We start from the raw sequence: 27,145 nt of genomic DNA, 5'->3' as shown, positions 1-27,145 counted from the left end.
GGCTCAAAATGATGAACCTAAGTTTTATCCTCAGTTACGATTTGGGCAATAAATTCATCTCTCTTTCCATTAGAGAGATTCAAAAGTTCACGAGAAGACTTTACTCGCTGTCGCTTTTCAACAGCTGAAAGCATTTTCAGCTTTTTCCATCTTGCACTGACCTAAGACATGCCAAGATGGTCATGCAGAATTTTCAAAATGGTTGTAGGTGATACTTCAACCATTTCTGCAAGTAGTTTCTCATATAGTCGAGAATCTTCCAGAACAAGTTTCACGACTTTTCTGAAGATTATTTCTTTTAGATACCCATTTCTTTTACTTTTCTGTTTTTCATTGGAAAGTACCACGGCAAAATTTCAAACAGCTCTAATTGGTTTGCTTTAGCTATAGTGCTTTCAATTAATAAGCTCTTATGTTGACATGATTCCAAAATTGCACTTATAGTTTTTCAAGTAAAGCAGTACCCGTGGCGTGATGGTTAGTGATTGATTGTCACGCCAGAGGTCTTGGATTCAATCCCTGCCTGTGCCATCTAAACCTGTGCTATATGAGAAACTGGCAAATCCTCCAAGAGTAATAATTCGTATCATGAAAAGTGCTTTCTCAAATTAACCGTTCGAATTCGGCTTAAAACTCCATTTTTATGAACATTACTCGCAAATGTTGTAAGTCACTAGACCCTACTTCTCAACGGACTGTTACGCCTCCTAATTTATTTATTTTTAAGAAGTAAATTGTTAAAGCCAATTTCAAACTTTTGAAAGGTTCTTATAAACCCATTTTAAAAAGCTGACATTTTGTCACTCCATCAAAATTGCATTCTATCCACTTTTCTTTTACATGCTTTTAAATGCATTTTAAAAAATCTTACGTCAGAGAGTGTAGAAGCATAATGGGGTATTAATAAGTGCATATGACTAACCCGTGGCTTGATTTGTGTAGGACTGGCATAATAGGAGTCTAAAGTTTAATCCCTACCTTAAGTTTGTTTCTGCAGTACCCGTGGCATGTCATCCAACAGGTATTGGGTTCGATCCCTGCCTATATGTCATCTGAAGTTTTTTTCACGGCTACTTCCTCTTGCGAGGAATTGACAAATTCTCCAAGAGTAATTCTTGTCATGAAAAAGTTCTTTCTCAAATTTGACGCTCGGATTCGGCATTAAACTGTAGGCCCCCTTTATCCCTGAAAACATTACTCGCACGCAGAAATGGCTGAGAGTTGTTGCGCCACCTAATTTACTTATTTTTAAGCAGAGTTAATTGTAAAAGCCAATCGCAAATTTTTAACAGGTTTCTAAATAAGTTTTGAAAGCTGACATTTTGTTACTCCATCAAAATTGCATTCTATCCACTATTTTTACATGCTTTTAAGTGCTTTTTAAAAACTTTTACGTCAGACAGTGTAGAAGCATAATGGGGTATTAATATGTGCATATGACTAACATGTTAAAGGCCTGAGTGTGTAGAACTGTAATAATAGATGACTTAGGTTTAATCCTTACCTAAAGTTTTTTTCCGGGTACTGCCTTTTGCTAGAAATTGAAAAATTCTCCAAGAGTAATATTATTTTCATCATAAAAAGTGCTTTCTCAAATTAGCCGTTTGGATTCGGCATAAAAATGCAGGTCCCCTCCATCCCTGACATGACTCGCTCACAGGATTCGTTAAGAGTTGTATGTCAAGAGCCCTGGTCTACGGGCTGTTGTGTCTCCCAATTTATTGATTTTATTCTACGGATGAAAGTTGCACTTACCTCATGTTTCAACCAACAGAATGCTTTCAAAATTAGCTAGTACACAATAAATGGAATTACAGAAATGGGGTTTTATCTAACATAATGAGTCTATTAATTTGTTTTTGATTGTACCCAACAACTGCAAATTTTTCCAACAAATCGTAATAAAATTGTTGATATCAAAAGTGTGTTTTTAAAAATATATTTGAAATTTTAATTCAATCCGTTGAAAATTGTCCAAATTGTGGGTAAACTTAAAAAAGGCAGTATTTAGATAAACGTGTTTAAAGTTTTGAAAATAAGAAAACCGAGGGCTAAAAAGCTTTCCCGGCCAAAATCTTTTTTCACAACATTTTTAAGATTTTAGGAAACAATTTCAGATTCAAAACAATATTTGTTTTCAAAAATTCTAGGATAGCCTATCCCCTTGAACACATTGGAAAAGAGATCTTTCAAATCAATTTTAAAGTTAAAACCTTTTAAAGAGATTATAACAGTGAATTCAAGTCTGTTTGAACGTTAAAACTCAATCATTTATCAATTTAACTTATGTAACTCATCTGTGTCCTTAATATTGATGCTATTCTAGAAACTACCGAACATTGTTAATTGTTAGAAACTCATACAAAAATTGTCAAACTTTTGTGTATAGCTATGTTGAGTTTTTGTTTTCTTCATTTTGGTGACAAATCACTTTGAAAACATTTACCAAACTACGACCATTAGTCTGTTATTTCTTGGTGAGCACCAATTTTCTCCTTCATTCCACTTTGGTTGTGTCCACTTCGTAAAAATGCTATCAAGTGGAACAAAAATCATTTTTTAAATATTGATTTCAATAATAAGAAGAAAGAAAAAGATAACAACAAATATAACTTGTTTTTCTAATTTCAAACTAGAAAGCTCTCGTCGTTCGTTCTTCACCAGATCAATCCATTAACTTGGAAAAAGTCCAAATGTCACTTCACAAGAAAAGTTAGTTTATAAAGGTACAGCAAAAGCAGAAATAGCAAATATGTACCATTTTGTATAAGAAAACACTTTTTGCACTTACTAAACAATAAAACACAAAAAATCAAGACCAAGCGTCAACCCAAGTCCTTAATGTTTAAGTACAAAACAAATAAAAAGACAAACATTTCGTATGTCCGACACATTTACTTCTGTCTGTGATAAATTGTCTTAAGTCGACCATGTGATGGAACAGATTTCAGCATCAGATTCAGCACACACCATAGGTACCGTACCACTTCTACAACCCCCTGTTACAACTCCTGTACTGCTGATGATGCTGTACAAATATAATGCGCTCAGTCATAAGGTACTAAAGTCACCCCACGTCATATTGAAGATTACAAAAATATACCTTACCCTCGTGGCGTTCGTGTCGGCCGAACTCACACAACATTTTTCAGCCTTTAACGTGTGCTCTGGCATGCTACATAGGGTACATGGTATATACGGTAGCCAGCAGCCGGGACAAACCCAGCGAATGGTACAAATATAAACCGTTTAGTCACAGGATATTACATTCGATTACATGTCGGTTGGAATTTTATATTTGTTCTGGAATTTCTGCTGAAGGGTAAGTTCTTGGTGTCCTTCAGTAGGTATGTATGCGATATGCGATGTTTCGAGTGAAACTCAACTCAGCCCATCAACCCATCAGCCACAAAAAGGGGTGGCTTTTCCTATATACGTATGTATGTATGAAATGACTGCACTCTATCGTGTGTCAACTCGGCATCATATTAAATACGTTTTAGTGAAGTGGAATTTGCTAGATGGGTATTTTTTCCAAAATTGAAAATGTGCCGCTGATTTATTGAAGTAATTTTGAAAATTCTTGAAAATTCCATTATCCATTAGCCCTTAAAAATAAAATTGCAATAAAATCATTTATAAAACAAATGTGTTCGTTTATTTTTTGTATTAATTTGTTTATACGATTTTCTCGCATCACACAGCACGTTTGTTTTTAACTGTACTATATTCGTACAATCAATTTGATATACTTTACGGCCGGTTGAATTTAATTACCAGCGAATCGTTCGGAAACGGCAGCCATTTTTATGATGCTATGCCTACAATTTTTCCCTGCTTCCGTTCTCCCTATGTTATTATAGTTCTGGCAGTTGTTGTTTGTGTTTTCCTTTTCTGTAGAGTTTTTTTTTTTTAATTAAATTTTAAAATTTCCGGTACTAATTTGGATGATTTTCACGCCTTTCTGTGCAATTAATAGCAGAACTGGTTAAATTAAACGAAACACAATAATTGCAGCTTCCGGTTTGAATTGCCGCTAGCATATCCGCCCCCAAATATGGAGCATATGTTGTTGCGAAATACAAAATTGTTCAAAAACGTGCTGTAGCTTATATGGTAGCATATATAGCAATTGTATCCGGTTTCACATCAGACCAACATTGGCATCAACATCAACATCATCATCGGAAAAAGCCTCGTTTTTGGATGATCCAATATTCCGCACTTAAACACCGATTCAATTCAATAAACCAACGCGTAATCCTGCAGCAGGCTATAAATTTGAATTTCTTCAGTTATTTGCATCCTCTCTGTATACACCAACAACAGACTCGTATCCTAGCCCATAGGACACAGCCTGGAATAGTTGCTCTTTCTGAGCCATTAACTACGACAATTTAATCCCACTGCGGGCAATCCAAATCCTCAATTAGCAATTATTCAAGTAGCTCCAGTGGCGTACGTTGTATATACCTACTTCCTACTACCGCCACCACCACCACTAGATTACATTCATCCTCCATCCAAAGCATTGGAGCTGGAGCTGGAGCTGAGGGTGTTGTTAGGTAAGATGGGGTGCAGAAAAGTGGCGCAGACCGAAATGAAATAAATGCGGTACTTACAATCTACTCCATTTTGCCAGGCAGTAAAGCGCCACACACCGGCTTGGGCTTGTAACGAAACGAAAGCTACATAAAGTAATCCTCGACGCAGGATCTGATCGTAATTTGCTTGCTAAGGAAAAGAGGTTGAGGTGGTTTGTGTTTGTGTTTGTGGCACGGGGGGTGGTTGTTGGGATGTAGAAATTTAAAAAGAGTTCCTACTACTGCTACTACTAGTAAAACGTCAGCAATGCCGTTGTTGTTTATGGGGTGGAAAAAGTTATCCAACACAAGAAAAACAGAAAAAAGAAAACTGGATTTGGATTGTTTGAAAAGTCGCATAATATACGAAACAAGTGTAAAACTTAATCGTCAGAGCAGAATTTCAGAATCAAGAATATATGTAAAAGATTTCTTCTTGATGGTTAATTGTTATTTCATTTCATAACCAGTTCACCATGACGACAATGAACGCCGACTTCGGTACTGCCAAGATGTTGATGACAACACCACCAGAGTATATATAGTTTTAATTACAGCCGTTAATTGAGAAAAGTTTTGTAAATTAAAACTAAAAATTCTCAAAATTCTATAAAATACAAAATATCATTTATACACAATCAGCGAAAAGTTAAGATTTTATCGAGTTTTTCCTGGAGCTAAAATGTGCGGTACTCTTGATAAATGTGTTAAATAATTATTTTCGGAATCAAAGAAAATAAGTATGAATACGTAAGAAGAGAAAAAGTTTGTTTCTGTGCTGTGATTTCAATAATTATTGGGTTATAGAAATTTCAAAAGGCATTGATATTAATTAAGTTACATAAATACGTACTTTCAGGATTTTGTTTGGAATTTCGAGACATTTTAATGACTAAAGTTTATGATTTGGTAGATAGGAAATGTTTTAGTTGTCAACATTTTTGCGTGCCAGTTTTATCACAACATTATCTACATAATTATTAAATGTATGAAAATAATGTGGACGAAACTGAGTTAGTTAATTTTGTCTTTGACACTTTTTACTTATAGTTATTTGATTACCAAAAATCTTAATTTTAAAGCAGTACGATCCTTTAGAATGTCAGCTAACAATAAGCTGAACAGTGAAATGTTTCAAAGTTAAATTGTTCGAATTATAAGTACCTCAAGGCCTATTCAAGTTATTAATATTTAAGATTTTGTAAAGTTGAAACCTAAACATGTTTCCGGTAATATGAAGTATAGAGGGAAATGTCGTTTCTGTTTGCAAAAATTTTAAATAAATCCACTGTGGACACGTATGCAGAATTCAATTTATTGAACACAGTTTTGGAATACTCACTTTTTCGGAAGAGATCATTGATTAAACATTGTTCCTTAAAAAATGTCTAAAGATGTTAAATCAGCCATATACTCTGATACGCTCATTGAATGGAATTCTTTATAAGTTGACTTTTACAATAATTGTGTGGCTTTTAAAATACCTTTTTTAAATCAAATTTCATATAGACCTACCACCTACTTGACTCTAATGTTGTCGTTTTTACCTCGCAATTTTGATTACTTCCTCAATTACTTAGGTCCACAGACCTGCTAAGTAAGTTGGGAACCCCTTAAGGGGCATAGGGCCTCTACTACGCCTACGCGCCATCGTGTACGGTTTTCAGAGATGTGTTTCTGCTCCCTTCAACTCTTGTCTAGTGTCTCTGATTCCGACTCGACTGTCGGCATGTGCTTCTCGGTCGTCTACCTCTTCTTCCTTCTTGTGTGAGCGGATTCCACTGTATTGATTGGCCTGCAATGCAGTCGTCACCTTTTCGAAGCGTATGTCCAATCCATTGCCACTTAAGTCTTCGTACTATAGATTCTATAGGTTCCTGTCCTGTCCTTCTATGAAGGACCTCATTTGAAATACGGTTTGGCCAGAAAATCCTTAGGATGTTATTAAGACATCTATTTACAAAGGTTTGCAGCTTTCTTTTTATGGCTGAAGTAACCTTCCAAGTGCTGCACCCTTTAATAATAACACATTCGACATTTGTGCGAAACTGTCGTAGCTTTGTTCTTAAGCTGATAGGGTAATGACTCCAAATTTTTGACAGCATACCGAACGCCGCTTTTGCTTTGCCGATGCAGCAGATGACGTCTTGTTTGGTTCCGCCTTCGATAGAAACGATGCTTAAAAGGTATTGAAAGCTTTCCACTTTTTCCACCGTTTGCGAGAAAATCTTTATTTGAGAGGATGGTCGGTCGAGGCTGATCATTTTTGTTTGACCGGAATTAATTTTCAACCCCACAACTTTTGCTTCTTCCTCCACACTTGTTGTCATTTGATGGAGATCAAGGATCCTATGAGAGAGAAAGCAATAAGCATACATCGTCCGCGTAATCTAAGTGCTATAAATAAGATGTCAAAATCCATTATATCCCACCGCTACCTGAAAGAGCTAAGTGCAGTACATCCCTTATCACCAACAAAAACAATATTGGCGACAGAATAGAGCCGTTTCTGACTCCGTTTCGGATTTCAAAATCATCTAACAACCTACCATCGTGCTTGAATAATAGCAATTAGTTTTTCTGGGACGCCTTTCCTCCGCAAAGCTAACCAGATATACTCCCTGTTAACGCTATCAAAGGCCTTCTCGAAGTTGATGAACAGCAGGTGAAGTGGTGATCGATATTCAATGCACTGTTCAATAATGATACGCAGGGTGTTAATATGATCAATACAAGATGATCCAGGGTTGAATCCTGCTTGTTCGGCATCGGGTTCCAGTATAACTTTTGATACTATTTTGGCAACGGCTGGTAGAACGCAAATTCCTCTCCAGTTTTCGCACTTTGTAAGATCTCCTTTTTTTGGAAGCTTGACGATAATTCCCTTCTTCCACTCATGGAGGAAGTTATCGGTGGTCCAGGCTTTTTTTTATAAGCGGATGAAGCAGTCGCTTGATGATGTTGGGGCTGCTTGTAAAAGCTTTGCGCGAATTCCATCAAGTCCTACCGCTTTGTTGTTCTTAAGTGCTTTAATTGCGGCAACGATCTCATCTTTACTGGGATGTGCGGTGCGGGTTCAGGAATTAGTTTCTTCAAGAGTTTCAGGAGGTATCGGCTGCACGTTGTTTGCAGACACTCAGTTTAAACCGCGGAAAAGTGTTCTTTCCACCTTCTGACTTCCTCATCCACCAAACTTATCACAGTACAGTATACTTCTTTCTCCATGTGTTGTTTTGAGCTGTTTGCACCGGTCACCTCTTTGGTTATTCTGTAAAGGGTCCTGCTGTAGCACCTGTTTGCAGCATCTTCTGACGCCAATGCGTTGATGTACATAGTTACGCTTGTTGCAGGGCACATTGCGGTGAACCTCTTTCTTTTTCATGTGATACGAGGACTTTGAATGCATCCGACACTAATATTTAAAAATATTGGCCCATATTTTTCTCATTTGAGAAATCAAAAACTTTTAATACAATTATAGCGGTTCTAATAATTATTTCTTTTTTTTATAAAGTGTCTTCTTTAGAGGTATAGAAAATTAAAATGGAATCAGGCAAAGACGATTTTTTTAATAGACACAAAATTTATTTAATTTGAAGGATAATCTTATGATTGGCTGGCTGGGACGTTGTCTAATACGGAGGTCCAATTTTGAATGACTTTTTCCAACATTTGTTCCACAGTATATCTGCAATAACGCAACGAGAGTTTCCGCCCTTCAAGTGGTTAATCGATTCGGATTTATCGGCGTAACGATTTACATATCCCCACACAAAATAATCAAGCAGTGTTAAATCGCACGATCTTCGACCAATTCATTGGTCCGTAACCTAAAACTATGTTGTCACCAAATTTTACGTTTAATAAATCAAATGTTTCATAAACTTTGTGACATGTTGTGCAACTTTGTTGAAACCACAGCAGAAGTTTTGTTAATTAACCTATCCATTCAACTAAAAGTGAGCTTTAATGACTAAGTAAAATTTATTTATATGTATAAATTATCAATACAATTTCAAAATAAATTAGTACAATTTGGAAGAGACGCTCAGGTAACAGTGTAATTATTTTGAAATGTCAAACCAAACTAAAAATAAATCACTTGACAGTTGACAAAGTGGCCACCAGCTAATAAAGTGTTTTTTACTTAAAGTTCTATACCGTTAAAAGACCATCTAGGCCCAATATTTGAAAAATATTTGTTTCAATATTTTTCTCTATTAAAACGGCTGTCGATTTAAAAAGTTTTCGGAAAGGGGAAAAGTTCCTGAAGTTAATGTATGCTACACCTCAACATCAACGTAGTTGAAACGGTTTTTATTTTAATTTATGGTTCAACAGCTTTAGGAGCTGAAATCCGGAATTTTTGACAAACAAATAGCTTTATTAACTACGTCGTCATTTCTTTATAATTATGGCTTAAACGTGTGTTTTCTATTTTTTGATAACAGAACTTTCCCAAAGTATGCGAAAATTATTTATAAAGAAAAAATGTTATGAAAATGATTAAACTTACATAAAAAGGCTTTTGTGTCTATTGAAACGAAGTAGATTTTCAGGGCTTACCCGAAATATTATTTTGACGTTTTTCTTCCTTCTGTGTAACTTATATTTTTCTAGATTTAACAAGAGTTAAAATATGTAGTGCTATACTAATTTGTTGTTCAACTTTGTATTTTAATTTCAGACCTGCTGCCTACAACAGTCACTGCTGGTTCAGAGACCCGAGAATTTCTTCTCAAAGTTATCGATGTTCTTCTCGATTTCGTGAAGAGTACCAACGATCGAAATGAAAAAGTTTTGGATTTCCATCATCCAGAAGACATGAAACGTCTCCTGGATTTGGAAATTCCCGATCGGGCTGTTACTCTTCAACAACTCATCGAGGATTGTGCTACCACGTTGAAGTATCAAGTCAAGACCGGTAAGTTTAAATTAAATTATATACAATTCTTCCTTATTTTTTAAGGATTCATATATCGTCCTGATATGTTTTCGCCCATTTTATTGAGTTAAATTATTCCCAAAGTTATGTGTGTAAACATCTAAAACTAATTAGTTCTTGATTAGCTCCCATTCAAACTGATGACGACGACTACGACGATGATGATGATGACAATAACAACAGCAACCACACGCTTTTGTGTTGAAAGTCTCTCTCTCTCTTTCAGCTTCCCGCTCTATATAATATCCTTCATCATTTGGAACAACTTAATCTAATCAATCAATCAAAATGTGCTTCACCACAAACGATGTTTATTGAAATAATCAATTGAAACTCATTCTCACTCCTTTTGTGAGCTTAATTTCCGCCACCGCACCGCTCGTGAATGTTTCATAGCACACATATCCTTATTTTCTAGCGATAACGTCAAAGTATATCCTGGGTAGTGACACTGGTAGTAACATCCGTTCTATTCTACGTATACCTAAGCAAAAGGGAATTTCGGGGCAGAACGGAAGAAAGAAGAACGCTCCCCCGAGGAAGAAGAAGTGTTGATAACAATATTGTGGTCACGTGCGCTATTAGATTAAAAGTAAGAGAAGTGGTCCTTAATTTTCGAGGCGAACCATAATTCAAAAGTTTGCAATGGCACGGCACGGGACGGGAAACTTTGACAATATGCTTGAGTTTTTTTTATCTTCTGGTGGTTATTTTTTGTTGTTGTTGATGTTACATTATTATTGAATAGCATCAAATCTCAAAAAACTTGGGTTGAGGGAAAGATTGTGGTGAAACATACGCTGCACGTTTTGATTGATGGCTTGACTTTTCAATTTTGAGTGTAGTAAGTTCGAAGACTCTCAAAGCAATACGGTTGTCTTTTTTTTCTATACGTTCATGTTCACCCTTTTCTATATATTTTTGAAGAGACCTGAACATAAATATCATGTAACTATAGATCCCCTGTGATATTAAAAATCAAAGGACAACAGTGGTGCGATGACTATGAAGACCACCAGAGGCAAATCATAAATAGGATTACCGTCGTCGTTGTCGTTGGAGTCGGGCGGCGGTCGTCGGGCGTCCCAGAATCGCTGCAAATGAAAGGTGAAAAGGATCAGTGATTGTTATTCAGTATTCAATGGGCCATAAAATGGTGTTGTTAATGTCGTTATCTTCTTGGATGCACATTTTGTTAGGATTTTCAATTTAATCCTAACCCTAATTCTTCGGCGTCAAAAGAGAAGATAAGCCTATATATTTTAAGGACACTTCCTTATTGTGTGGTTTTTTTTATGATGCAGATGGGTTGGGTAGGACGTTTGGGAATAGAGCTTATGGTATTGTTTTTGAAATGTACATAGTTATAACCAGATATATGATACTTTGGCTGAATAAACAAGGTGGTTGTGATAAAAATGCTTCAGAATTGAAAAATGTTCGATGTAAAAGTAGAAGCCACGCGGCATGCAAATTATTATTTGTTTGCTCGAAAAACACAATTGGTAACAAAATGATAGGGAATATGACATGATGGTGCATAAATAACTAAAAATTAACTTCATAAGTCCCTAATAACATTCATTGCGATTATTTTTATTTTTATGATTTATAATTGACAGGTTGAATAATTCCTTTATCTAAAACTGCATGCTGCATTTTAAAATAAACTGGTCACCTCCTTGTGTACTGGTTTTTGTATAGCTATTAAAAATTTCAAAATTTGTTTGTACACCGTGGCTTTAGCCATAATATCCTCTTCATATTTAAAGTGTTACAAAATGTTCGAAAATTGAGAAGAGCCAAACCTTATGAGCTATTTGTCTAAGAGCTATGGAAAAGAATTATTTACTTCTTTACATCAACTACAGTAATTTATAATTTGAGAAATACCAATAATATGTTGATTTTTTAAAATGCGGTAAGAGTCCCATACTTTTCTTTACCTTACTTACTTAAGGGGGCGCAGTCCTGTGTGAACTAGCAAACTTTTTCACCCAGCTCGGTTCCTAGCTAGAGGTCACTTTCCACTTGTGCGCGCCACCTGATCCGTGGTCCTCTTCTACTGCGCTGTCCTGTGGGTGTGGATTCGAAGACTTTCCGGGCCGGAGCATTGGCTTCCATGCGCTCTACGTGACCCAACCATCTTAGTCGTTGGACTTTCACCTTTCCGGATAAGTCTACTTCGCTGTACAGCCCGTACCGCTCGTCTTTCCATCTTCTCCTCCACTCACCTTTTATGCATACGGGATCGTACGTCGCACGAAGAACTTTTCTTTCGAAACGACCTAAGGTGCTATCATCGGCCGCTTTTGTCATAGTCCACGCTTCTGCACCGTATAGCAGGACGGGGTTGATAAGGGTCTTAAATAGCGAAACATTGGTCCCTCGTGAGAGGGCTTTGGTACTCAACTGCTTTCTTAGCCAAAGAAACAGCGGTTAGCAAGAGTTATTCTTCGTTCGATCTAAACGCTGGTGTTGTTTTGCGTTTACAGCGAAGCCTAGGTAGACGAAGTCCTTGACTACCTTAAAGTAAGGACTGTTGAAGGTGACGTTTTGTTCGAGACGTCGGTATGTAAGTGCTTTCTTGACGATAGCATGTACTTTTATTTATCAATTTATCTAATAAAGACCCGAATTATACCAAAAGCTCTAAGTATTAAATAAACCTTTCTTATAGAGCTGTTGAAATGGTAATTTAATGTATAGGACTTCGATTAAAAATCATACTTATATTAAGGGTAGAGTTAACACATTTGATTATCTATCTGCAAAAGGGCTTTAAATTGGTAGGATTAAGGTAAAGATTATTAAAAAACAATCTTTAACTATTTGTTTATTATAACAGTTCATAAAAATAGAGGCACAAAGTGGCCAAAGTATAGATGCTTGTTGAACGTCGGAAGTATATTGGCAAAATAAGACAATCTACCCTTTTGCTAACAACACATTTCTATCTGCTTTTTAGATATAAGCGGATCTTTTTCCACGACTTGGTCGTACATTCAAAACTCTGTCACATTCTTCTAAAAAGTATCCAGTGATTTAGGGTTTAAAAAGATTTGGAGTCAAGTAGTGTCACATTGAAAATTTTGGAATTTCTCGACGTTTGAAGGTCCTAAGAGTATAAATAAAAGATTTTTAAAGAGATGTCTGAGATGTGTTCGTACGTCCGTATGTTTGCGAAGTTTTTTTCGTAGTCCAAAGCTCAAGAACCAGTAGAGACATCGACTTCAAATAGATTATGTTATAGAGATAATAATGCAGAAAGACGAAAAAAGGACTCTCAAAAAAATAGAGTGGTTGTTTTTTTTTTACCATAGCAAGTCTGAAATTCATAAAATAAATGTTGGTGTACCCCAGGGCTCCGTTTCGTCTCCGACTCTCTTCCTTTTATTCACAAATTATCTCTTCTCTGTCACTTCTAATCCATTAAACTCTGTCACTTCTAATCCATTAAACTAATCCATTAAACTGTCTCGCCGACGATAGTGCCTTATTGTAATCTCATTAAATTCTGATCTTGACAGCATCAAAAACCGTGTATAATTTGATGCTTCGAAAACTCAATGCTGTCTCCTGTCTTTCAAGTGTAATGCACCCCCGATGCCACTATCTATGAGTGGCACTTGCATCCAGGAAACTATCAACTATCAGTACTCGGTATGTGTATTACAGATAACCTCTTATGTAATGATCACATATTCAATAGCGCTAAAAATGCTGCCAGGTGCTTAGGATTTCTCCGACGATGCAAGACTTTTTCACCCCTTCTGATCTGGCTATAATCTACAAAGCTTTCATCCGTCCAAAGCTGGAATATAATTCGCATATCTGGGCAGGTGCCCCTAAAACAAGTTTAAATCTCTTGGATAGAATTCAAAACAGGGCTTTAAAAATGATAGGCGACAGAACTATAATCGAAACATTTACATCGCTAGAAAACCGCCTCAACGTTTCATGCCTTTCGTTGTTTTATCGATATTTTAACGAGCAATATTCTGTCGAACCAGCCAGTTGCATTCCACCCCTTAAACGATTCAGCCGTAATACTCGCACTTCCAGGAATGCTCATCAGTTTACCCTTGAGCTCAATTTCGGGCGTACTGTAAAGTATAGAGATTCTTTCTAAAATCGCACATCGAGAATGTGGAATGCTTTGGCCAACTCTATTTTTCCCTCCCATTTTGAAGTTCAGAACTTTAAGACCAATGTGCATCGGTATCTCTCTTTAAATCCATCCCTTTTTTCCCAACGCTCGCACTATGTTTAAATATAAACATATAAAGGGTACTAATAACCCCCTTGAGTGCTTGTGAATTATAAAAAAAAATGCGGTTGTTTAACATTCCGTAAGACTTTGAAAAAATTCGAATTGACAGTTTTTTTTTATAAAAACTAAAATTGTTTTTGACATTCAGTAGTTTTTATATAAAAATCCAACCGTAACTATTTTTATAAAAAATTACAAAAAATAGTACGCCAAAGTGGTAAAAATTGATGTTCGGTTTTCGATATCTCGTGAATAACAGAAGACATTGACTTCAAATTATTTTCATTCATCCAATTTGTATTAGTTTATAAAACAAATAAAACCTTTTAAAAGAAATGCTACTAAAATTGGTAAAAAATGGTTTTCGACTAAAAATCTTCTTAACTTAAACATGCAAAATATTGTTATTTTTTTTTTATAATTCAACTGACAACTTTTTCAACATAACACTGAAATCTACAAACCTTTTAAGCAAGACAAACCGACAGACGGAAAATTAACAGTGTGGGTCACAACCAATGCTGACTTGCATTTACGTTGTTAGGGTAATCCACACTGATACTGAGAAGGTTGTTAGAAATAAGATTGTTTTGTATATTTTTAGAGCTTGCTTATTAAAATACTTAAGATATAAACGTCGAAATGACAACTGGTCGAAAATCTTTTACTTTACATGTACAATGGTTTTTGCTTTCTTTCATTCTGAAACTCAGAATTTTTCCAAATATTGTTACAAATCGCACAATGAAAGGAAGCTAAAGTGTGATAAATTCAAGGTTAATCAAGTCAACATCATTATCATTTTGTTTTATCGAAGTTAAGGCCTCCACAACAACCTCCTTTAATTATTTATCAAAACTTAACTATTTTTTCGTTGATAAAAATTTCTAAAATCCGATATTTCTAGTATTTCAGTGACGAAATCTCCGTTGCTTCAAAACTTTTCACATTAAGGTTTTTACTTGGATGAATATCTTTACCGTTTTCAAAAGTATTAAATCTGGCCTTAAGTCTTCAAACCAATTCCTCGAAAGAAATCCAGTGATGCATTATTGACTGATATGTCCGAAAATCTTCTAAAAAAAAGCCCTTAACTGTTTTAGCGGAAAAAATTGCTTACAAACAAGCGGCTAAAACAAAAGACACCTGCAACACAATAGAAACAAAGATACAATAGCTTCTCGCATCGATGGAAATTAGAATTCATATGTATAGAAATACAACCCCTTTTTACGTAAAACGCATCCCTGCGTAAATCGCAATACCCATATGTTCCATCCGGGACATCTCTGTCAATCTGTCATCACTCCTGCTCCTGGCTATCCGTTTTCAAAAAAACTTTTACTTTATTGATCAGTAGTCAAATTTTTAATAATAATACACAATACCAACAACGCAAGAACTAAAAAAAGGTATAACAGATAATCAAATGCTCATTTATTGAAGCTAATAGAAAAGAAAAACACAAATCCCACTCCACCTACCCTTCTCTTACCAACTACTGACATGTTTTCCTCTTTTGGGATATAAATGGACAAACAAATAAAAGATTTGCCCTCCCAAACCGTAAGGCAGCAGCAATGTCAATTCGCATTTTGGGTGCCATAAGTCGTGTGATTAAAATCCCATTGAAGAGGAAAATCTCCCTTCTAGTGTTTGGTGCTTCTGCTCTAGCAGGTGCTGGGGTGGGGTTACTACGTACAATGCACACTTCCGAAAACGAATTCGAATCCTTTCTGATGGAAGCCATTTGGGGTCTCTGGTGAGAGTTTATATGCCTGTGTGTTGCTTTTCCCAGACAGCTATAGCTAGACTAACGTTAACGTTAACGCAGTATCATCCGTTGAGAAACATTTTGCCAAATTGAAATGTTGCCACAGATGGAGAATGTCGAGTCGAGTCGACCAACCTTCTCTACATACAGCATAGCCTTATCCTATACATCCTTTTTTTGTTTTTTGTTGTTGTTGTATTTTTTGTTTGTTTGCTAAGTTCTTCTCCCATGTTGAAGGGGATCAGTGCAGCGAGTCAGAAAATAACAACGGATTTTGATTAAAGCTCCCTTTATAGAGTTCTTCCTAAAACGCAGGAGATGAGGAATGACAGGAAAAAAAAATAGCAACTAGAGAGCGAGGGTTCGAAACCAGCTTCTGCAATATGTGTGTTCGGGGGGCTGTATAGGATTGAATTTTATGAGAGATTATGGATCATAAATGGTTTCATTCTTTTAGATACAAGGATTTTTGCGTTCACTCGCTGCCGACATCATCGTCCACCGCCGTGCGCGTCGCTCTGGGGTCCCCTTAATATTCAAAGATATTTCATTGAAATTCTGCGATTGTTGTGAAAGAATGTTTTGATTTTCACAAGAATGTGTTTTTTGTGTTTTTATTTAAAGCTTTAGAACACTTTTTAGATAGCTGGGTATTTGTTAAAGGGCTTTCAGAAATTATTCAAGTGTGAATTAAAATTGAGGAACAAAAATAAAGTCAAGCATTCAAAGACAAAAAAAAACATTTGCTTCACTGAGAAGGACTTACATCTTTTAGATAGAACACATATTATTACCAATATGAAAAAAAAAACAACATTCAAGTACTGTTCCTCTTCTTTGGCTTGTTCAAAATTAAAATTTTCAAGAACATATAAACCGTTGAAAACATCATGTCTTTCTGCCAAACGTAGTTTCTTTTAAATTCACTGAAGTTCTGTGAGATAATTTGATTCTTAATCGTATTTTGCTTCTCCATCTCCTGACTCTTTGGTTTATACCATTAGGGTGAGAAACCCGTAAGATTTTTCGTAGACGGTTATTAGTAAGGGTTTGCAGATTTCTCGTAATCGTTGCCATTATTTTATAGGTGCTTTGCTTCACCCGTATAGCAGTACTGATTCGATGTTAGAGCCAAATAAATGTAGAGCTGACATCAAGCTGAACGCAGCCTTAGATTTCCCGATACTGCTAGCAATATCTTGTTGGCGGAACCCTTCAATAGACACAATACTTCCAAAAGATGTTGAAAACTCTCTAATTTGTCTACTGGTTGTTAACCGATATTTGTCAGAGAGGATAATTAGAAGTTTCTAAAGCTGACCATCTTAGTTTTTCCCGTGTTGATTTTCAGCCCTATGATTTCCGTTCTCTCTCCGCCTTTGTTGTCATTTGATCAAGATCAAATCTATTATTTGCATAGTCTATATGTTAGATGTTTTACGTATGTTGTCAGAGTTCCTCTTGTTTCTCCGTTTCCTGTAAAGGCTGCCTGCAGCACATGATAAGCAATAAAAATAGAATTGTTGACTATATACTGCCCTATCCATCTCCACTTTGGACTTCAAATCTTCTGACAACTTACACCGACGACGTTTGACAATTTTAAAAGCCACCTTACAATGGCTAAAAATAAATTGTGTGGCAGTTCATACGATTAAATATAAAAACAAATATGAAATGAAGCTTTATAATAAAAGGTAACCTGATTTGAAATTAAAAAAAAACTATATTATTGTAAGTAGATAAAGTTTTTCGAAACTTTCCGCAATACAAAAATGAGTTATCTATTTAAAATGAATAACGTTCGCGAAAACATTCTCCAATTAAAATCTTGAATTTAATTTTAAAAAATGCAGACTTAATGAACTTTTCAACCTGCTATGTAATGTTAAATGGAATAATTTCTTTGAGAACTGTGACATTAAACTTATGAGCTATAAATTCCACTGTGTTCTCTCTGACTTTTTTTTATGAGACCACACCATTGCAAAAACAGCGCAATATTTCTAAAACTCCTCCATGGTTTGACTCTTGCTAAAAAACTTAAGACATAAAAGAAACAAGGCCTGGATCAAATATAATAAAACAAAAGCTGATAATGACTTGAAAATAATACAATGAGCTAAGAAATATGTTTATTGACTATTCAGTTATTCTTTATAATGACTTTATTTTAAATACTGAAACCGACATAAAAAACAACCCAAAAAACTGTTGGAGCTATGTTAATAGTATGAGAAATACTGACGGGAATCCAAACTGCATGTTTTTCAACAACGAACTTATATTTTTATTTTTCAAATATGCTTTCGAAGTAGCGAACTCCTGACAAACGCCTGAGTCATTGGTCCTCTCACAAAATTTCCCTAATTTGAATTCAATTAGTCTTTGTATCTCTGAAGATGAAATCGTTCGCAAAGCTTCTGAACTTGACGTTAGTTATAGCACTGGTCGAGATGGTGTACCTTCATATATTTAAAAAAATTACACATCCAATTTATCCTATCCTCTTCATATTCTTTTTAATGAATCGCTCAAATCTTCAATTTTTCCTGAAATTTGGAAGAGTTCCTTCATAACACCGATATATACAAAATTATCGTCCCATTTCAAAACTGTCCGTCATCAATAAGTTATTTGAGTCCATTATTTGTAAAGTCATATCGTTTAATTGTAAGTCTATAATTTGTGACAGTCAAGATGGTTTTGTTCAAAATAAGTCAACAATTACTAACATCTTTTATTTCAGTTCTTTTTGTTTAGATTCGTTTGAAAAACGGAAACAAGTTGACTGTGTCTTTACAGACTTTAGTAAGGCCTTTGAAAAATTGTGCCATGAAACGTTAACTTTCAAACTTATCCCAAGGCTTTAACGATACATTTGTTATTTGGGTTTCGTCGTACTAATGTATATAATAGATCATACAGCGAAGTTGTAAGGAATGAGCTATCATCATATTTTTATACCAACTCTGGCGTACCACAAGGTAGCCACTTAGGACCTTTACTGTTTATTTTGTACGTTAACGACTAACCTTCTATTTTAAAACACTCGTCTGATATAATTTACGCTGATGACATTTACTCCTACAAGATTATCTAAATAGTTTTCGCGAATGGTGTTTTATAAATAAGCTTTTACTAAACATAGACAAAGTGTTTTACATGTTTATTTGACTAAAATATCTACTTTCTCTGACCTTAGTATTATTCCTGACTCAAAATTAACTTTTACAAATCATTATGACAATATTAATAAAAAAGCAAATAAGACACTCGGATTTATAAAACGGTTAAACTTCTTTACATATCATTTGTAAGACCAATATTGGAATATGGCTGCATAATATGAACTTCTGCCTCCGTTTCTTTCCATAGTCCAATAGGCTCGAACTCCCAATGTACAATCATAGGCTCACGCTCATAAATCTTCCAATCACAGAGAGTACATTCAGCTGTGCTTTATTATAAAATTAATCAAGTAGTCAGTCATATAACCATCAATTTTGGAACAATTAAAATTTATTTATGTTGTTCAAGTATTAAAAGACAAGTTCCTTTACGTTTATATCAAGCTGATCGATCTATGGTAAAAACAGTCCCCTTAACCAATTTATTTTAGTTTACAACAAGTATTGCTTTTTGGTATATTCCGTAAGCGATGATTTTAAAAGTAAAACATTTAAAGTACATTTTTTCAAAACTTCATTTCAGCTTTTTTTTGCCAATTGCTTAAAGCATTGTAAATCTATAAATCTTAGAATAAATGTAATATTAGTCTTAAGTTCTTAGTGTGTTTAATGAATTCAATAAATAAATAAACTTGAAATCTCAAATCGTTATTATCAATCAAAATAACTATTCTTGTTTATTAATAAATGCTGAAGAACAACAAATTACCAGTTTTGCTATTTAGTTTGCTTAAGACTATAAGAGTCATTTTCTTCACTTTTCTTCTTTTTCACCTTAGCTTCCAGAATCAGACTACGGATAATTTCCCTAATAATAACAATTATTTTAAAATACTAAGAACAATTTTTGTCAAAAGAGGCAGCAAAATGCTATACAAATTTTAATTTGACAGAGAACTCTCTAGTTTGCTCTTTCAACTTTAACAACTTTTGAGTTGAAACTGTCAACTTTGAGGAAGACAAGCAAAATTAAAAGTTGAGAATAAAAACACCTCAAGTTGTAAAAATTTTAGTGCAGAAAATGACTCTAAGATTATCGAAAGACGTTTGATATCATAAGACGTTTTTATACGTTTTACGAATTGAGATTAAGAGTTTTCAGAAACTTGTTTTTTCATAGCAGAAATCAGAAAATTTCAATTTTCCCTAAAAATATTTTGATTAAAACTTTTTGACTATTGTGAATAAAACCTTTCGAAACCTGTTCTTTTAAAGGAACTATAAGAACTATAGTTTCTCATAAGATAGATTCTTAAGATAGATGTTTCCATAAAACCCTAATAAAACAAGAAGGAAATGTAACTGTGTTATCAATTTACATCTAAAAATGGTAAATATTTAAAAATGAATAGCTACCAGGGCTTCTAGCTGTAGATTTGTTAAGCTCTGTTTGCTATAAGCCGTTTTAATATTACTTTACAGCACCCATAGGACTTATTAATGATTTTTTATTTTCCTCTAAAAACCAACAAACAGTTTTTTGAAAAGGTTAAATTAGACGATAGTTCTCACTAAAGGATTTGAAAAGGCAAAAAATATCCTTGATTGCTCCAAGATTGAGATCAATAATTATTAAGAGGTTAAAATTACCAATTTCAAACCTTAATCTGTTAAAAAGTGAATAACAGGTTGACGTAGCGTATAATTTCTCAGGATTTACCTGATCTCTTTTTTCCCATAAATCGTATTAGAACGGTTTTTTTCTGTGACAATTTTAAGTAATTTAAGTAATTTATTTATAGCGTTTTCTTTAGCAATATTAATTGTTAAACTCGCATTTTTCTATTTTATTTTTTTCAATTTCACTACATTTTTATGATGAATTCTTACACTTCTCTGTTTTGAAATCCATCAAGCTCCCACAGAATTTCATTAAAGAGGTTTAACAAATCATAATAAATTTAAAACTTTATGGTTTACATTTATAGAAACTCATTTCCAGAATAAATCACCATCTGTGTATAATAGAAAATCAAAAGATGTACGATTACCTAAAGAAATAGATAAATATAGAGAGAAGTAAGAGAGAAAGAGAGAGAGAGAGTTATAGGGTAGTGCATCTTCAGAGATAAAAACTATAGTTGAAAGAACTTTCGCGTAACACATAATCCCATCTATTAAGGAGCTTAAGAGCCAAACTATTAAATTACACCACATAGCTCCATTAAAAATAATTTCTAACAGAGGACCCGTCTGTCAAGCTTAGTTTTATCCAACGCCAAGGATTACTGCCAATCTCTTGTCTTTTTGCTACAATAATTATCCCCCTTCTATAGGATAATGTGTTGTATATAATATAATAAAGTATAGATGTATAGGGAAAAAAGAGATGAGATGAGTTGGAGTCTAAGGACGAACGACTTAGGATATCCTTCAATTTGAGATTAGTTCGTTTTTCTTCAGAACAAATGATGAACGAAATTTCGAAGGATTATTCCGGGACATTTGCTACAAAAACTGAATGTGAATTGTGTGATGCTTGATTCTTGATGCTGAATTGCTAGATGCCAATCCCAATCCCAATCCCAATCTCAACCCTCCTTGATTTTTGTTCCTTCTATAAACGATATTTTCATTCCATTCATCGTATCGTAGCTAATATGGCGAGAAATTGTTTCCTTTTTTATTGTTCATTGTTCTTTCTTGCATGCATTAATCTATATATATGTGCTTTTGTCTTTGACAGGACATCCACATTTCTTCAATCAACTGTCGTGCGGATTGGATTTGGTTTCAATGGCTGGAGAATGGCTGACTGCGACAGCTAATACGAATATGTTTACTTATGAAATTGCTCCAGTGTTCATTTTGATGGAGAATGTTGTCTTGACCAAGATGCGTGAGATCATCGGCTGGACTGGTGGTGATTCGATTTTGGCTCCAGGCGGATCAATTTCAAATTTGTATGCTTTCTTGGCTGCTCGACACAAGATGTTCCCAGGCTACAAAGAGCGTGGAGCTAGTGCTTTGCCTGGACAACTTGTCATGTTCACATCAGACCAATGCCATTATTCTATTAAATCGTGTTCGTCAGTTTGCGGTCTTGGTACAGATAACTGCGTTATGGTGCCATCAGATGAAAATGGACGCATGATTACCAAAGAACTGGAGCGACTTATTGTTGAGCGAAAACAAAAGGGACATGTTCCATTCTTTGTTAATGCCACAGCTGGAACAACAGTATTGGGAGCTTTTGATCCTTTGAATGAAGTTGCTGACATTTGCCAGCGTCACAATTGCTGGATGCATGTTGATGTAAGTATAAATGTTTTGAAAATCTAAGTTTGCAGTAGCTCTTGAATAAGCTAGTTAACGTGTTAGTATTAAAGTGTGAAAAACTAAAAAAAGTGCGCATACGCCCAAGTGAAGGCTTCAGCTTAATTGAATAAAACTATGGTAAAAGAAAAACCTGACCTAAAGACAATTTAAGTTCTTTTCTACTCCTTGAACCTTTTTGGAGTCCTTTTATACACCCATCTTCTTCAGAACATACTTAACATTTCTTTAAATTTACTTTGAAGGATTTAAGGCTTGAGGCATGATACTTTTTTTCTTTTGTTAAGAGTGTACAGTGAGTAAAATACCTAGGACTAGCAATTCTTTAAAATTCTTATGTAGAAGTATATGAATTTCTACCTTCTTCAGGGTTTGAAAATATCGCGTTTAAAGATTAAAAACTTTCAAGTAAGAAAATTTGAAAAAATACTTTTACATTTGTAAAAAAAATTATTGTAATAAAATAAAAACTTCCAAAAATAATCAAAAAACACTCAAATCTGAAAATAGGGCTTGGTAATACGCTCATTTTAACAGAAAATTTTCTTACGAAATTCAGATTTTAAATGTCGGCAAAAAACTAGATTAAATATAAACGAAAGCTGAAACAAAAAATTCCTCTTAATTTAAAGTTTAAGTCACTCGAAGACAAACATTGACGTTAGACATGATTTAAAGCGCCACCTATTGAAAAGAAACTTTAAAATTTTGCCATTACAAAAGAAATAACGAGTAACAATGCATTCGTAAGAGTTTAATGGTCAGATCCAAAATAAGTAAATTTTTGATGAATCCTAGATACAAAAAATAAAATTTCATTTTTCCAACTGCACAATTTCCTTTTGAAATTTAATAAAATAAAATTTGATTTTTTCCTCTTTTTATTTTACCACAGGCTGCTTGGGGTGGTGGCTTACTTTTATCACGCAAATATCGTCACCCAAGATTGTCAGGAGTTGAAAGGTAAGTGATTGATAAAAAGAAAAAGAAAACACAAACAAATTTTCTTTAGTCCTTGGAAAAGTATAAAAAATAGAAATTCCAAACATCAAGGGCAACCATTTGTATGAAATAAATCCGAATATAGAAAAAAAAATCATTGAAAATTGCGACCACAGATGGTCAATAGCCCGAAGCCAAATTGAGCTGAGGTTGGGTTTGCACAACTCTGGAACAATGTGTCTGTCCACAAGAATGAGTATTCTCATAAATCATAGCAAAGTCTGCAAGTAATTGCCATCTAATCAAAAACACAGTATCCAACAACTAGGCTATAGTCTTTGAATCTATGTATATAAATATAAATGATAGACGAAGGGGTGCTGTTAAATATTAAACCTACAAAACGGCATCCATAGTGTCGCTGTTTCTGACGGATGATTTGTCATATATACGAGTCCTATAGTTCCGTTGCATTGTTTTGTTCATATGCGAGTATAACTCAAATTTTCTGGCCCCATTCAACACAGAACTTCTCGTTGCTATTATATTATTCGAACGAACTTGAAATGTGCATCCTTGCGGGACTAATGATTTTCAAAATCGATTTTGAAACAATGGTCCCCGGATGCCCAGAGCTTAGATGGAATGAGTATAAACGAATAACATGCCTTTCTCTGTGAAGGCTACAAAATAGTGTGGAATTCATAGATTAGTGGTTTAGATGCATTAGACATTAGAAGTAGAGAAGGCGGGCAACGGCTATGACGCCCTTTTGCGTTAAGTTGATGGATATGCTAATATCGGTGTGGATGTGGCAGGGCGCGATGATGTTGAGCTTTCTTGAAAAAGGCACTTATTTGATGATGGTTTAAAGTGCGTTAACCGCAATATGCCAATACATTTTCACTAAGAGGGATTTACGTAATGCGTTTAGAAATCCCCCTTAAGTTAGCATAGGCATATTGGTCCTATTTTGTGCTGTGGCCGCAAAGCAATTCCATTAAAGGATTTCTAAAGTTTTTTTGTTTGTTTCTTTTTATTTTCGGGCTAAAGACAAGAAGATGAAGGTTAAACATAAATTAAATTAAAGTGCAGTTTTAAACTGAAAAACTTATAGATGAGGGTTGAAAGTATGATGTACACTTTGTATACGCACTGCTTCACCGCTAATTGTATTTTCAGTTTTACTTCCTCCCGGCAAGTTCTCAACCAGAGTACACAACACGACAAAGAAACACAAAAAAACAACCCTTATTAAATTGATGATACGATAGTATGATGAGGCCAAGGGGTGCTTTTAATTTTGCACCCTTATACTTGTACATGTAGAGTACGAGAGGCATTATTTCACTCATTCTAGTGAGTTCTAGTGTTTGCAATAAGGATTAAGGAATTTGTAATGAAATAAATTACCCACTTATTTCAGACGTTTATTTGGGCATAATAAATGCTTGCATTTCTGCTCTCTTTGTGTATATTAAATAATATTGACTTATTTAATCCATTGTGTATTTTAAACACCTGAGTGTGTGAAAAATCGTTTAATTTTATTTTAAGTGATTTAAAAAAAAATAATTGAACATCTTTTTGGCAAAAGGTTTTTTAAAGACATTTGATTTGAAAAACAGAACAAATAGATTTAAACTTTTTAAAGCTTATATGTAAACGGTGATTTTTTCAGAGCTTGAGAACTTTTTTTAAAAAAAAAAAACGCATTAAATTTGCAAAATCTCATCGATTCTTTATTTGAAACGTTAGATTGGTCCATGACATTTACTTTTTGAAGATAATTTCATTTAAATGTTGACCGCGGCTGCGTCTTAGGTGGTCCATTCGGAAAGTACAATTTTGGGTAACTTTTTTGAGCATTTCGGCCGGAATAGCCCGAGTTTCTTCGGAAATGTTGTCTTCCAAAGCTGGAATAGTTGCTGGCTTATTTGTGTAGACTTTAGACTTGACGTAGCCCCACAAAAAATAGTCTAAAGGCGTCAAATCGCATGATCTTGGTGGCCAACTTACCGGTCCATTCCTTGAGATGAATTGTTCTCCGAAGTTTCCCTCAATATGGCCATAGAATCGCGAGCTGTGTGGCATGTAGCGCCATCTTGTTGAAACCACATGTCAATCAAGTTCAGTTCTTCCATTTTTGGCAACAAAAAATTTGTTAGCATTGAACGATAGCGATCGCCATTCACCGTAACGTTGCGTCCAACAGCATCTTTGAAAAAATACGGTCCAATGATTCCACCAGCGTACAAACCACACCAAACAGTGCATTTTTTGGGATGCATGGGCAGTTCTTGAACGGCTTCTGGTTGCTCTTCACTCCAAATGCGTCAATTTTGCTTATTTACGAAGCCATTCAACCAGAAATGAGCCTCATCGCTGAACAAAATTTGTCGATAAAAAAGCGGATTTTCTGCCAACTTTTCTAGGGCCCATTCATTGAAAATATTCGACGTTGTGGCAGATCGTTTAGCTTCAGTTCTTGCACGAGCTGTATTTTATACGGTTTTACACCAAGATCTTTGCGTAAAATCTTCCATGTGGTCGAATAACACAAACCCAATTGCTGCGAACGGCGACGAATCGACATTTCACGGTCTTCAGCAACACTCTCAGAAACAGACGCAATATTCTCTTCTGTACGCACTGTACGCATTCGTGTGGTTGGTTTAATGTCCAATAAAGTAAACTGAGTGCGAAACTTGGTCACAATCGCATTAATTGTTTGCTCACTTGGTCGATTATGTAGACCATAAATCGGACGTAAAGCGCGAAACACATTTCGAACCGAACACTGATTTTGGTAATAAAATTCAATGTTTTGCAAGCGTTGCTCGTTAGTAAGTCTATTCATGATGAAATGTCAAAGCATACTGAGCATTTTTCTCTTTGACACCATGTCTGAAATCCCGCGTGATCTGTCAAATACTAATGCATGAAAATCCTAATCTCAAAAAAATCACCCTTTATATTTGTTTAAATGACATATCTTGAATTATTAATTAAAACAAAAGGATTTAAAAAGAAAAATGCAAAATATTTTTAACGACTTTTTATCCTAATTCAGGGAAGACACGTATATAATACTCAAAAGCATAAAGGAATAGTTAAGTTTGAAAATCTAGTTTTTTTAAAATAGATTTTTATTCGAAAACAAATTTTTACCAATTTTAGTAGCATTTCTTTAATTTTTACAAATTGGATGAAAGAAATTATTTGAGAGACATCAAGAACCGAACATTAATTTTTACCAAATTTTGAGTACTATTTCTTGTAGATTTTATTTTTGTATGAAAAAACGGACAGTTGGATTTTTATAAAAAAAAACTTCTGAATATCGAAAACAATATTTTCTGTAAAATGAAAAAGTTTAAAGACAATATTTTTAATGTTTGAAAAGCTATTTAAGTAGAAAGTAAATTTTTACCAAGTTTTTGTAATGTATGTATTTTTGTAAGGTTTTTATTTTTTTTTAAAGTGTATATTCGAGTTTTCTCAAAATTTATCCGAATGTTGAAAACAATACTCCTTATAAGTTAAGATTATTTGGAAGCCATAATTTTAAAGTATTGAAAAGATATATGATTCGAAAATCAATTTTTACCAACTTTTATTTAATTTTCCATTAAGTTTTTATTTTTTGAAAAACAATTGTCAATTCGATTTTTCTCAACATTAAACTGAATGACGAAAACAGTTATTCCTCAAAGTTAAAATTAGTTGGAAGCGATAATCTCAAAGTATTGAAAAGATATTTCAGTCGAAATTCAATTTTTACCAACTTTGAGTAATGTTTTTTTTTAGGTTTTTATTTTTTATAAAAAATAAAACTATCAATTTGATTTTTCTCAAAATTTTACTAGATCTTTAATATTTTCGTTGCACAAAATTATTTTGGAGATATAATCATATTTTATTCGTAAAATTTTTGAGGTGAAAATTTTGGTTTCAGTTTTTTTGATTTATAAAAAAACCGTTTATTGGATATTTTTTCAAAAAATATACTTGCTTGGTATCACGTCACAGCATATCATATAAAATTAAATTCAAGTCTCTAGCGTCATTGGTTCGTGAGATATTTAGGGTTAACCAAAATGTCCACCAGTCCAATTTTCTTGAGAGCCCTTTCTGCATATTTCTGCATTATTATCTGTA

General features: G+C 34.4%; 1 protein-coding gene across 1 annotated transcript in view; it reads left to right on the top strand.

Annotated features, from left to right (window-relative positions):
• The window catches only part of LOC129947835 (glutamate decarboxylase), a 49,650-nt gene that overhangs the window by 10,137 nt on the left and 12,368 nt on the right, over positions 1-27,145 (top strand). The window contains exons 3-5 of the mRNA XM_056058562.1: positions 9,271-9,507; positions 21,453-22,021; positions 22,938-23,005. Coding sequence (XP_055914537.1) covers positions 9,271-9,507; positions 21,453-22,021; positions 22,938-23,005 — 874 coding nt within the window. The remainder of the gene's footprint in view (positions 1-9,270; positions 9,508-21,452; positions 22,022-22,937; positions 23,006-27,145) is intronic.

This window comes from Eupeodes corollae, chromosome 2 (assembly GCF_945859685.1).
Source record: "Eupeodes corollae chromosome 2, idEupCoro1.1, whole genome shotgun sequence".
In the NCBI taxonomy this organism is placed as follows: domain Eukaryota; kingdom Metazoa; phylum Arthropoda; class Insecta; order Diptera; family Syrphidae; genus Eupeodes; species Eupeodes corollae.
The sequence above is the reverse complement of the archived record's forward strand: the minus strand, read 5'-3'. Positions and strand labels throughout refer to the sequence as shown.